The sequence below is a fragment of the Conger conger genome, chromosome 9 (genome assembly GCF_963514075.1).
Source record: "Conger conger chromosome 9, fConCon1.1, whole genome shotgun sequence".
NCBI classification, from domain to species: domain Eukaryota; kingdom Metazoa; phylum Chordata; class Actinopteri; order Anguilliformes; family Congridae; genus Conger; species Conger conger.
Genome location: NC_083768.1, coordinates 46,059,841 through 46,074,139, shown reverse-complemented (window position 1 = coordinate 46,074,139; position 14,299 = coordinate 46,059,841). Strand labels below are relative to the sequence as shown.

Below are 14,299 nucleotides of genomic sequence, written 5' to 3'. Positions count from 1 at the left end.
TTGCCATCACTCTGATATAAATTAATCTTCATCTCATCTGTCCACAAGACCTTTTTCCATAACTGTGATTGCTATGTTAAGCACTTCTTGGCAAACCGTAACCTGGCCATCCTGTTTTTGCAGCTAATCAGTGGTTTACATCTTGCAGTATAGCCTCTGTATATCTGTTCATGAAATCATCTGCGGACAGTGGTCATTGACAAATTCACACCTGACTCCTGAAGTGTGTTTCTGATCTGTCGGACAGGTGTTTTGGGAGGTCTTCCTTGGCCTGCCAGTCCCTTTAGTAAGCTCCCCAGTGCTCTCTCTCTTCTTAACTGTGTGCCAAACAGTTGATTTTTAAGGCCTAAGGTTTGGTCGATGTCGCTAATCATTTTATTCTTGTTTCTCACTCTCATAATGGCTTCTTTGACTTTCATTGGCACAACTTTGGTCCTCATGTTGATAAACGGCAATGGAAATCATAGTTTCCAAAGGTGATCGAAGGACTTGAGGAAAGATTATTTGCTGATAGTTCTCTTTTACCTGCATTATGGAGGTAATTAAAACACACCTGAGCAATTACAAACACATGTCAGGTCATGTGTCCCAAACATTATGGTGCCCTGAAATGGGGGGGACTATGTATAAACACCTCTGTATTTCTACAAGGTGAAACCAAAGTGTATAAAAATACCCTTTAATAAATTCTGAGAATATGGACTTTAACCACATGTTAATTGTGTGATTCCAACTCTAAAACTTTGGTAAATCAGAGGCAAATCAAGACATAATGGGTCACAAACATTATGGAGGGCACTGTATATACAGTGCAGCCCATAAGTATTTGGACTGAGGTGCAATTTCTGTTATTTTGACTTTGTAATTTTCAGCCATATCGGGTGATCTGTGTAGGAATGACATCCGTTTTTATGCATCATCCCTCCATTTTAGGGGACCAAAAGTAATTGGACAGTTGGATTCTCAGCTGTTTCTGACAGTCTGCACTTTAACCTCATGTTCATTGCTTTATTTTAAATCCATTGCACTGGAGTACAAAGTCAGAAGTACAGAAATTATGATGGTTGAGTGATAATGGAATGTTGGTGACAATGTAGTGATATCCAAAGAAGCTGTTTTCTAAAATCCTTATAAAAGTAGAAAATATATAACACGTATGGAAGGTGACAATATTTACCAATATTCTTGTGAATATTGAGTTTTTGTTCCTTGTCATTTTTGCAGCCAAGTTCTGTGGGGATCCTGGTGTTCCTGCCCGAGGCACGAGAGAGGGTCGCAGTTTCATCTACCAGTCAGAGGTCTCTTTCAGATGCAGTCCCCCCTACATTCCTGTGGGATCTACAATACGCACCTGCCAAACTGACGGCACCTGGAGTGGATTTCAGCCACGATGTATAGGTACTGAAACACACCTGCAATTTTTATGTTATTTATTGATCAGGTTTGTGTGTGTTATAACAGTATTTTAAGTGTGCCGGATCAGTTGGCCTGATATACCAGGGTCTGTTAATTTCAAAACCTGAGAGTGTATTACTGGCCTAAGTCTTCTGCTGCTGTAGCCTAACCACTTTCGAGGTTTGATGCATTGTGTGTTCAGAGATGTTCCTCTGTATACCATTGTTGTACTGCACATTCAGTAAATTACTGCCGGATCAAAGGGTCTCATTTTGGGAGTAATGCTTCTTCATGTCTAATGGCAGGGATATAATTTTGTTTGACATAGTGTAACTAAAATGTTTTTATATTTTATTTTTGCCTTAAGAACCAACACACACCACATGTGAGAACCCTGGCACACCCCGGTATGGCTCCCTCAACAGGACCTCTGGCTTCAAGGTAAACAGCTTTATACCCAGGCACATGATTTCTGAATGTTCTGAGATGAATGTCCTTTATACATCTGAGAATGTGACAGCAGTATGAGCGAATGCGTTTTGCAATATGGGCAATATCCTCATAGAGTTGCTGTAAACAGTACAGTGTAAATAACTTCAGACAAATTGTTTTGTCTCTGGTGATTTCCCCATATGTCAGATATGGGGAAACATGAAAACCCAATACTGCACACTCTTCCATGTCTGTTCTTGTGAACTTGTGTGAAGTAGGGCTCTCATTTCGTAGGGCTCATACTCTATAATGTGCAGCATGCAGGTCTATTTAGGGCATGGTCAAATGCACCTTTGCTAGTTTCATGGCAGATAGTTCAAGTGCAAAGTAAGGGGCTAGTGGCTAAGGTGCTTGACTGGGTCCTGGAAGTTTGGTGGTTCAAGCTCCAGACTAGCCACTGTAAGATATGTGCTGCTGTTGGGCCCTTGAGCAAGGCCCTTAACCCCATATTGCTTTGGGGGGATTGGCCCTTGCTTAGTTTAATGAAATGTAAGTCACTTTGGAAACGGCATCAGCTAAAAAACTGTAATGTAATAATGAATGATTATTTATTGAATTCAGAAAAAGAAAAAACATCTAGACATACATAATCATAACCGATAGCAGTGTAACTGAAAAGACGATAAAGGAAATCATACATAAGTAATTAAAAAAGGGGAGAGAAGAAGAAAAAAAATCCATAGTGTACATGCGACTGTTTTCCAATGTCATAGATTTTTGCAACCCTGTAGAAGTTTTTGGAAAAAAAATTTTTTTTCAGAATTTACACATCAGCGTTGGAATGCCATTGTTTTTACCAGTCGTGATTTTTACATCAGTCATACAATATTCAATTATATAAGAACATTAATCATAGTAGCCATAAATTGTGAGCCTACAACTTAATGGCATTTCACCTTGGAGGGTAGTAGAGGTGGGGAAAACATTGATATATCATAGTATTGCGATACTTTTTTTGTGATACGTTACCAATCAGTAGATACAAAAATAATTTTGTATTTCTTTGTATCAAGTGTAATGTATCAGCATAATTTAAACACTGCTGTAATTTCTACATGGTAAAACCAAAATGTATAAAAATGGCTGTTAAATTCCCAAGAAAATCTGACAATGGGCACTAACTTTTTTTCTCAAATTTTTTTCTCAAATTTGGGAGTACAGAGGTAAATAAATAAATGATGAGTCTTTGTTCCAAACATTATGATGGGCACTGTATTTGGGGGGCGCTGCAGTCTGTTTTTTTGTTTTTTTGAAAAGCACTTCCAAAAAATTTGATATTTTTACAGATCAGCTGAATCAAGACTGGGTCGGCATTCCATATATTCATGACATGTAGACATATGGATAACAGTTTAAAATAATGATCCCTTGAAAGTAATTTATAAGTTATTAGTTGATGATGATCTAATGCATAACATTTTTTATTTGTAAATGATAAATAAATAATTAGTTGCTTTGAAGTTAATGTGTTGTAAGTCATTACAAATCATTATAATCATTAAACATGTGTAAATTATTAGTAAACAATAGTTACTATGAAAATGAGATATTTACATATGATATGTTCATGACTTTTACCATTATTTGTAAATGTTTTCAGTGCTTCACACAAGCTTATAAGCCATTTGTGGACTACCTGTTTCAATGCTTCTCACCCATTATAAATGAACTGTTAACGTGTTAATGAATAATTTACTAGAGATTTACAAAGCTTTTTGCAGTCCATAATCTAAAGTGTCTACTATGAATCCAGTACAAATGTTTTTTTAAGTTTATAATACATTTGTGGACTACCTTTTTCAGTGCTTCCCACCCATTATACAGTACATGATCTGTAAGTGTATTAATATAACATTTACTAATCATTAACAAACTTTTTGCAGTCCCTAATCTAACGTTGCAGTAAATAACAATCTATGAACATTAATTATGCTTAAAAAACCATTTTCAGTCTTGTAGACCGTAACCCTACACATGACCAAATGATAACGGAATAATTACACATTTTATTGCATGAAATTGCTTAATTTATTTTTTTATGCTAAAATATTTAAATTATTTAATGATTTGTTCATCATTTGCTATTAGCTGATAAATGACTTATATGGGATCATTATTATAAAGTGTTACCAGCATATGTGCATGAAAGCTCATGTTTATGACATGATCTTCACCGCAGGTGGGCAGTGTGGTAGAGTTCCAGTGCCAGCCTGGACACTTGCTTCAGGGCTCCACAACACGACTTTGCCAGGCTGACCTCACTTGGAGCGGGATCCAGCCTGAGTGCCTTCGTGAGTTCCACCATCACCATCATCTTTGACAAAACCTCCCCCTGGAGAATACTTGGTTCCTCCTGGAGAATGTTTGTGATTACTTGTGGGATGGTACTTGGAATGTGTAGTATCTACATTCTAATGAAATAAAGGGTCTTGTGGCCGCAAAAGGGTGCATACTGCCTGGAAATGTTCACATGCCTTGCAGAAATGCATAAGGCTCCTTCACTGTAAATCACAGGACTGGGATTTTCTGGCTATTAATGTGTGTGAAGAATGAATGCGACCTTCCAATTCAGTGCTGATTCAGATTGTCATTAACAATTGATAGGCTGTGGGGGGGAGAGTATTGACTGCATGTGATTCCACTAATAGAAGTACAGATGAAGGGCTTCTGTTTTGACTTACAATTAATTTAAGAATAGAGGGGGAGGATGGAAAAGAGCCAGAATCCTAGATGACTTCAAGGGCTTACTTGATGATGAAGTACTAGGTATTGTCCTGTGAGGTATTTTATTTAGCTGCTTTTAATAACAGACCATCTTCCTCACAGCCCATTCCTGCAAACAGCCAGAGAGCCCAGCCAACGTCAACGTGCTCGGGATGGATCTAACTTCTTTTGGGTACACCCTGATCTACAGCTGCCAGCCAGGTTTCTTCCTATCTGGAGGGTCTGAGCACCGAGTCTGCAAATCAGATGGTACCTGGACTGGGAAGATGCCTGTGTGCCAAGGTAAGGCATGCTCACAATGATCCAACTGTGCTGCCACGCCTAGTTTATGGTCCACATTGTGTGTGTGGGTTCCCATTCCTTAAAAATTCAAGCCCTAGTGAAGCCACCATAAGATGTGCACAGCTATTGGGCCCCAGGGGGGGTTGTCCCCTGCTTAGTCTAATAAACTGTAATGGTCATCTTGCAAGTCTAGGATGTCTCCATGGCTTCAATGAGTTCCGCTTTGCTCTTGGCTCAGAACAGCAGTGCATTGGAGTACTCGCATTTGGCACCTGGTGGTGGTGGGTAATCTGCTCAGCCTGTTACTCACTGTACTGTATCTCTATGCTGTTACCAGCTGAAAGAAAAATGAATGGCGGTCAACTGAGAACTGGGTGATAGCAATGATTATAAATCTTTTGTTCCCATTTTTTCTTCGTTGTGCAAGAAAAATGTGAAATGTATATGGTGAATCAAGAGGCCTGACAACTAATATTTTCCCAACTAATAAAAGACCCCCGAAGCATTCCTCTGTATAAGGTCAGTCACCCCAAAATGCAATGTGGTGTGATGCCAACCGCAAGTTATCCTTATCATGAAAAATTACACTGCTGACCGCTACTGTCGGAACCTTGCAAGTATTCTTTCCTTGGCGGTGGCATTCTTGCCGCAGAGGCAATCACAAAATGAACCCCAAACCACTGTAAAAGCATTGACTAGAAATAATCTTTACTTTCTTTTTCACATCACTGTATATTTCAATAAATGAGGTTGTCTTTGTGTTTATTTTAGCAGGCTCTAAGTTATCGGAGAAAATCCCTAAGCCTGTACCCGGAACCCCCAGTCCAAATCTAAATGGTGAGTTCTATGATTATGGTTATGGTTATGAATGCTTTCATATTTACATACAGTGCCTACAATAATGTTTGGGACAAAGACATATTTTTTCTTAATTTGGCTCTGAACTTGAATTTACCATGTAGAAATTACAGCCCTTTTTATACATAGCCCCCCATTTCCATTCCTTCCTTTTCACCTCCATATAACAGACTCCAAAGGCAGTCAAAAGCTTAGAATCAAGAAAAAATAGTGAAAGCTCTCCTATACCTGGGGCACGTTCAATCGGAAAATGTTTTGCTACGGTTTCCACGTTGAACAATATGTTTCCTCCGGGCGTGCAATATTTTGCAACAGGCTTTCAGGTATGTTTTCTCCCATTTGTCAAGGTGTAGCGTCAGTCAATAATGATGTAGGCCAATGCTTTAAAGCCTAGAGAATGTACAGAATGGCTTTTATATGGCCTGTCCTCAGTTTGCAACAGGATGTTCAATGCGCCAGTTTCCAATGTTTTGTCAGAGCAGAACGTGACCCTGCACTCAGGAAGGGATTGAACACACCTCACTAATTAGAAACAGCAATTTTGTCCCAAACATTTCAGTGTACTGAAATGGGGGCTATGTAGTCTATAGGGATGTGTATCGTTAGGATTTTATTGATACCGATACCAATACCGATAATACCGTGTATAAAACGTATAAGACGTTACAAGATGGTAAAAGATTCAATCGTTTTTTATTACCACAAGGGGGGTAACACCGGCAACATCATTAAATCTTACAGCACCTGCCTTTTAAGCCCTTAGCAAGTCAACATGTGCAGTGCGAGGTATGTCAAAAAAACGAGCAGGCAACTCCATACAGCCTTAAAGGTAACTGTCAATGTGATAATGTTTCAACAGAACAGAAGCTTAACTTAAAATTACAAATGCTTCTCAGAATAGATTAAATAAAATAAAAACCTAGGGAGATGACCAAAGCCCTTGCCTACATGTTCAACCCAACAGACACATACATGTAAACAGAACAGTGTAGGGGAGGCGCTTCTCCTGATGCATTTAAAACACGCCTTTAGCTTTATGCTATGGGTAGACTGCAAGTGTTTCATGATGTTGCTGGTGTTACCCCCCTTTGACGCAACTACTTTCTTGCATATATTGCATTGAGCCGAGGATTCATTGAGTTTGATGAAGTGAGCCCATGCCTTGGAGCGCTTAGCTCTTACGGCCGACATTTTGACTACTAGAGAAAACAACGGGGCACCGCGAGAACCTGTCGACGGCGGCAGTGTCATAATTATGCGACGGTTAGGTAGACTCTTAAGAAATACCAAAAGCAGTATCGTTTGTCCAGAATCTTTAGCGGTACTCTGGTACCGACCAATTAGGAACCAGTACCAAAAAATACCGGCTCTCGGTACACAACCCTAGTAGTCTATGGTGTGAAAAGAATCTGGTGGCAACTCTAGGTATTTCGGAGGAGAACCGTGGATGCCTACACTCTGAATCAGCTGCAGTTGCAGTCATTTGGCCATTCAAAATAAGGGTGTGACATGGTCAACCACATGTTGGGTACAAAATGAAATTTCTTTTAATTTTTTTTTTTTCTTTTTGCAGTTCCCGATGATGTCTTTGCTCCAAATTACATCTGGAAAGGCTCATATAACTACAAGGGACGGAAGCAACCTATGACTTTGATGATCACAAGCTTTAACGCAACCACGGGTAGAGTAAATGTAACATTATCCAACAGCAATGTGGAGCTGCTGCTTTCAGGTAAGCAAAGTTTCTTTAAAAAGAATGCATTGGTGTTACCATTGTTTTCACATTAATAAGTCTGTATCCACAGTTACAGGTGATGTTTTAGTTGTAAGTTGATTCTGAACATGCAAGCATGGTAAATGGCTGGCATTTATATAGTACCTTTATCCAAAGCGCTGTACAATTGATGCTTCTCATTCACATACACACTCATACATCAACGGCGATTGACTGCCATGTAAGGCACCAACCAGCTCGTCAGGAGCATTTGGGGGTTAGGTGTCTTGCTTAGGGACACTTCGACACACCCAGGGCAACCCTCCGACTGCCAGACAATGGCTCCTGAGCCAATGTCGCCAATGACGTGTCAATTCAACCCTCAGCCTCGTGGAAAGCTGAAACCGGAAGAAGACGCGATCGGTATTCCCACTGAGCTTTGCTTTGACAGAACGGTTTCAGAGGAAGGGAACTTAACATACTATCCATGCATTTATTAAGGAATGTATTGAAAGTAGCACCCTTTTAGGATACCAGGCAAGCAAAGTATATTTTTCCATTAGATATTGAGTTCACTGACAGCCAGTGATCTATTAGCAGACCAAAATGTAAAAAACACATTCATTCTGCAATCTGAAATCTGCTGATGGTCTAATGCTATGCTATGTAGTCCCCTAGCTGGATACATAAGATGCATGTAATTTCATTATTACTGATATATATATATATATATATATATATATATATATAGCTATATATAGTAATAAACATTCTAATTTGAAGCAAATTAATTATTTCCAATGTTGTGTAGGGCAATGACACAACTAAATATAATACTTTTTTTAACACTTTACAAAAAGGTTGCATGAATTGGCATGTAGTTGTTACTGGAAGTCAAGCTGTTCAGCTTTGTTTATGTAGCTGTATATCATTCATATTAAAAACTACATTAGTTAATTCCAATTCATCTTGGAATGAAAAAACAGTTATTGTATTTGTAATTGGTTAAGTAATTATAAGTTTGTCTTATATCTTGCTAATGTATAAATATTCAGGAGTCAGTAGACTCGCAATGTTGCTTTCTGGTGTTCATAGATTTCCATTATATGGGGGCATATAGGCTACAGTGTGCAGATTCTTCCCTTTTGTACTTGTATACGGTCACATTTGCTTATGTCAATTAGAGACATCAAAATTAAATTGAGAATGGTAAATAATCAGTGAAAAAGTCAGCCTTGCTGCTTTAAGAAATACATTTTCAATATCCACCATTTTACAGTGCAGTCCGTTGTATTGGTATTTGCACAGTGGTTCAATTTTGGTTCTGTAGTCCAGCCTATTGGATTAGAAGTGAAACAATAACTGAAGTGCAGACTGTCTGCAAACCTTTAATTTGACTGTATTTATATCCATATTCGGTTATCCAATAAGTCAGGTATATTAAATTTCTTCCTTAGTGCAGGAAGAAGAAAACATTCAGTATCTCGTCTGTTATTGCAGTTTGTCAATATTTCGTAGTGTCTTCTGAAACAATAAAATCTAGTGTATTGAGTATATTTATTGGAAGTAATAATATGCAATTTTTACTACATCACTTGAACCTTGATCTATGTTTAGCTTTTATTGGTAGATTTTATGACAGATGTTATTGATTTACTGATAAAAGTGAGTTAAAGGGACAATAAGTAAGATTTCTGTGTTAAAATATTGTTACAAATTGTAAATCCCTTCCTATCGTTGAAACAAGTTGCTTGCTCATAATATAGTTGGTTACCTAAATTGAAAACTTCAAAAAGACAAAACATAAATAGTGTTGTGCAGCACACTAAAGTCAACATTTCATAAAGGCGGCCTGTAGCGTAGCGGTTAAGGTACATGACTGGGACATGCAAGATTGGTGGTTCAATCCCGAGTGTAGCCACAGTAAGATCTGCACAGCCATTGGGGCCTTGAGCAAGGCCCTTAACCCTGCGTTGCTCCAGGGGATGATTGTCTCATGCGTTGTTGTCTAATCAACTGTACGTCGCTCTGGATAAGAGCATCTGCCAAATGCCATTAATGTAATAAAGTCACCTGTTCGGCGAACATTTTCTTACTAGAACACTACAAAAAGACAGCAGGCTCTGTCACGTTTTTCAGTCAACTTTCCAAAACAGTGCATGTTGTGGTTTTAGGGTGTTTGTTGCTGCAATTCCTCTCTTGACCATTAGGAGTCCAAAATGACCTATTGTACCTTTAAGCGACAAGGAGTCATGACAATACATTTGAAGGCCTTATGAAGTTTATAACATTTTCAGGTCTTACTGTTTTGTTCTTTTCCCCTGAAACTCAGGAGTTTATAAAAGCCAGGAAGCACGGTTGATGCTAATTGCGTACGATGTGAAAGCATCCACACAGACTACATTGAGCAAGATCAAAGAGGAGACATGGTCAATGGATGGTTTTGTAAGTCCATAATATGTTGAAACCACATCACTCATACTGATAAAGTTGTTCAGTTTCTTGATAATGACAAACAAATACATTTGTCTCCCCTCAAAGGAACTAATTCCACAAAGTGTGTTCATAGAGTTATGTAAATAAATTATGTGATGGTCTACAGGCATGCTTAATCATAAAAAAAAGACTAATATTCGCTGAATGGCCTGTTCTCATCATGAGTTTTCTTATGTTCTTAATTCTTGTTATTCTTAATTCTTGAAGACATGAAATGTTCTTAAAGGAAAATATGTAGCCTTTACTAAATGTGCCATTATTCTTCATACAGGTGTCAGCAGAACCTGATGGTGCAACCTATGTTTTTCAAGGGTTCATACAGGGTAAAGACTATGGCCAGTTTGGACTACAGAGACTAGGTAAGCAAAATTGCTACATAATGGTCATTCAATCATATTTTGTGACAGTATTTGGTCATGCATTTGTCCCCAAGTATAAAAGTTTGATTGGACAAGAGGCATTCCATGAGTTCAGATATACTATACAACATCACTCTGACCTCATCACCAGCTGGGATCAATACGCGTTGCTTACATTAGATTCATACTTCACCCAAATTGGGAAAAGAGTTACCTTGTTCGCTAGCTAACTAGCTACATGTTAACTTTAACAAAGTGGATCCATTAACAGCATGTTTGATCTCTTCCACCCAATGAAAATAGAATAAGATGTGAACAGCTACTGTTACTGAGTAGCTACAAACCCAACAAGCTTAACTTACCTGGAGTTTTTATTCGTCTGCCCGGGACTCCTGTGCAATGAATGGAAATGTAGCCTACAGTTAAATGCCTACCACAACCAACAGTGGCTAGATCTTTGTGGAGGGTTTCCATCCATTACACTTCAGTAGCCGTACAATGCTCCTTCTTTCTTAAATCAATACAGGATGTGATTTGTCCCGTATTTTGTGACCTAGCTAGCCTGCTGAGTAGTGACTAGTCTTTGCATTTGTTTATAGTTACCTGACAATGCGAGAGACTTACAGTTGCTAATAGAATTCAGAAGGAACCTTTTTCTTGTTGATGCTGAATAAATTCAATGTATTGTCTCAAATTACCATTACTTGATGAAAAGCCTTTATAAAGCTGTTGTATGAAAGCAATTTCACAGTGCTGTGGTATTGTATATCGTCACAGCTGTGATTTGGTCATAGGTACAAAGCCACAGGCATACCGAGGTAGGTACTTGCATAGTTAAAGAAAATATTCAACATTGCTTTCTCGGAGTACAATATTTTGACTTCAACTCAATAAAATGCAGGTTCTTTTTACTCCTGCAAAATAGGAGTGATATTTCTCATTCATGCACTCTTATTATCACATGTAGGCTAGCTTTATTTGGTTTGGGAAAGAACTGGACAACTGAATTCTAAACAACAACCTTTGATAGCACAACCTGGCTCAAGGGAAATTCCCCCTTCCTTGCTGCCACGTCCAACAAACCTGTGTGTTCTTGCATATTACAAATTTAACATACAAATACCCAGCGTGCATTACAACGGTGCAGTATTTAATTTCTCTATTGAGATTCTAGATTTTTTTGTGTACAATGTGTACAATAAATAGGGCCTTATTGTACATGGGCTTTGCTTTAAAAGCTTCTCAAGCATGTGTTGAAGAGACAAAAAAAAGCTTACATTGAAAACATTTCATGCATTTTGCTGTGTCCTTTAAAAAAAGAAAAGAAAAACTGCAATGAATGAACAAGAGACAGTGATATTTTTATGAGATAATTTGAAATGCACTCATGTAGATGTATGGGGAGAACATCTGTATCAACTCTCCATCTCTCAATGATTAACAATTTGCTCATGTAGGGCCTCCAGGTGGATCACGCTGTGAAGGCGCTCAGTCCAAGCAAAAGTGTGAGCCCTGTGACCTGGTGTTGGAGTCCCAGGCCTTGTCTATTTAGATACTACATTTAAGCTACATTTCCAATCATATAGTTCAAGCTGCTGTATATAGAGCCAGCGATGGGGGGGACGATTACTTAAATTGATTTTGTTAGGCCATAACGTCTGATATTTTGCCCTTCTCCGTGGACTGAAATTCAGGACGATAACACGGTGACAACTTCTCTTATGAGAATTTAAGTTTATTACAATGCACATTTTTTATGTCCCTGGATTTACCTCTTCAATAATGGATTTAGTGATAACTACAGGGACATAATCCATACAAAGTACTTACGGCGGTTAATGAAATAATAAATTGTATTGGCATGCATTATAATTCTTTTACACATTAGGAGATGAATTGTTCTTGTTCTTTTTTTATTTACTTATATTGATTGTGCTCTTCCCTCACAGGTTTGAATATGTCAGAAAGTAATAACTCCTCAAATCCACCCCATGGTACAAACAGTAGCTCTGTGGCCATAGCAATCCTTGTGCCTTTTTTCGCCCTGATATTTTCAGGTTTTGGATTTTATCTTTATAAGCAGCGGTAAGTAAACCTTTTGCATGTTCTACATATTAATGTAGTGTATGTAGTATATGTTCTTTTGGCTCTGTACTCCACCACATTGGATTTGACATGAAATAATAAATATTCACTAACACCTTTAATTTGAGGGTATTTGCATCCATATTGGTGGTTCCTTGTAGGAATTGGATCCCTTCTTATACATAGTCCCGCCATCGTGGGGGACCCTAAAGTGATTGGGCAGCTCATTTCAAATTCAATGAAATTGGCCAAATAACAAAAATGTAAATCATTTCATCATATTTAATTGCAAATCCTTTGCATGTAATGAATGACTGGTTAATGATTCACCCAATATGGATGTAAATACCCTCACTTATTTAAGCTGGTAGACTGCACTTAATTGTTTAATTTCAAATCCAATGCGCTGGAGTACAGAGCCAAAATAACAAAATTATGTGACTCCAAATATTTTGTTTTCCTGTGTGTGTGTGTGTGTGTGTGTGTGTGTGATATAAAGTTGAGCTTGACTGTGCTCTTAAACATAAATGTAACTTCATGTTTGTCGATGAGTGAATGGTCAATTGTCTGTCTACATTCAGAAAAGATACAACTAGTCATCCAACAAACAGCTGCTGTTTTTCTTCAGTTTGAAATGTACTTTTCTTTGTAGGACTACACCGAAAACTCAGTACACTGGCTGCTCAGTCCACGAAAACAACAACGGCCAAGCCGCATTTGAAAATCCCATGTACAATACAAATGCAAAGTCAGTTGAAGGAAAAGCAGTTCGATTTGACCCCACCCTGAACACAGTCTGCACTATGGTATAATGGAGCTCGCTCCATGGAAACTTTTTCAAGGTTTGCAAAACAAGCATTTTACAGTGAACCTGGAGGGTCCAATAGACGTACACTGACATTTAAAGCACACTTTTCAGGAACCAACGGCAACCGAGCGTCAGGAAGACTTGGAAACCATAATGTTTTAAATAACTGATATTGTCTCCATGACAACTTATACTTGGAGAAGAATTATGCTACCTTATGTGCACTCTGAGAGTGCTTCTTTACCGTTTATTTTGGTCTTTTTTGCATATGTATGAGGAGCATTGTACACCTATATTTTTGTGCTATATTACCACATGGGATGGGCTGGGGGTAAAGAGATTATAATCAAGAGTTTGTACAAATATGCTCTTCACATCAAAGAATGCACAAAACTATGTTACAGCTTCCATTCTTTATATTTTCTGCCCCTCCACCCTCACTTATATGTAACATGTTATGATCATCCCAGGTAACTTGGGTGAAAGTTTTTCCACCTACATATATTTCTTAAAAATTTGTTCTACACATGTGTAGGATATTGGAATTATGTCTGAGTTTTTATTGATATGATTTTCTTAATAAAATTTTCTTAATAAAATTATTAAGAATAATTGTATTAAAAAAAAGAAAAACAAAACACGTCGATATTGAAAAGCATACATGTTTCCTTACAGCGTACTGCAATGGGCAAACGGTAAGTTCTTTTCAAGCAGAACTTACTGTCTTTTCAAGAAGCACTTTAAAGACCTAGAAAGTCAGAACCAATTCAGTGTGAAACAATGGAATGTGGCAATGAAAAATATATTTTTCAAAAGTTGGTTTTATTGAAAGTTGAAAAGACAGCTTTTTCAGATTGTTGCTTCAACATCTTGCAAACTACTTAATTTCAATATTCCATTAAAAATTTGAATTATTATATATAGCCAGCATACTGAGCAGATCGCTACACTCACCACTGGCAGAGCGTACCCTCGTGTTCACATACTACCCACAAGCTTTCTACCCATAGGGGACACTGCTCTTTCCAGTTGAGAGACAGTTTACTTGACACCGATGTAACAGACTCAGTGGGGGAGCAGGCAGGA

The 14,299-nt window shown here is 38.1% G+C and overlaps 1 protein-coding gene across 1 annotated transcript in view; it reads left to right on the top strand.

Annotated features, from left to right (window-relative positions):
* Window positions 1–13,812, top strand: part of csmd3b (CUB and Sushi multiple domains 3b) — a 268,124-nt gene extending 254,312 nt beyond the window's left edge. Inside the window, exons 61-70 of the mRNA XM_061256027.1 lie at window positions 1,225–1,398; window positions 1,763–1,836; window positions 4,067–4,178; window positions 4,714–4,893; window positions 5,665–5,730; window positions 7,325–7,483; window positions 9,798–9,910; window positions 10,233–10,320; window positions 12,270–12,405; window positions 13,058–13,812. Of these exons, the coding sequence (XP_061112011.1) occupies window positions 1,225–1,398; window positions 1,763–1,836; window positions 4,067–4,178; window positions 4,714–4,893; window positions 5,665–5,730; window positions 7,325–7,483; window positions 9,798–9,910; window positions 10,233–10,320; window positions 12,270–12,405; window positions 13,058–13,217 (1,262 nt within the window). The 3' untranslated portion in view covers window positions 13,218–13,812. The remainder of the gene's footprint in view (window positions 1–1,224; window positions 1,399–1,762; window positions 1,837–4,066; window positions 4,179–4,713; window positions 4,894–5,664; window positions 5,731–7,324; window positions 7,484–9,797; window positions 9,911–10,232; window positions 10,321–12,269; window positions 12,406–13,057) is intronic.
* The last annotated feature ends 487 nt before the right edge of the window (window positions 13,813–14,299 follow it).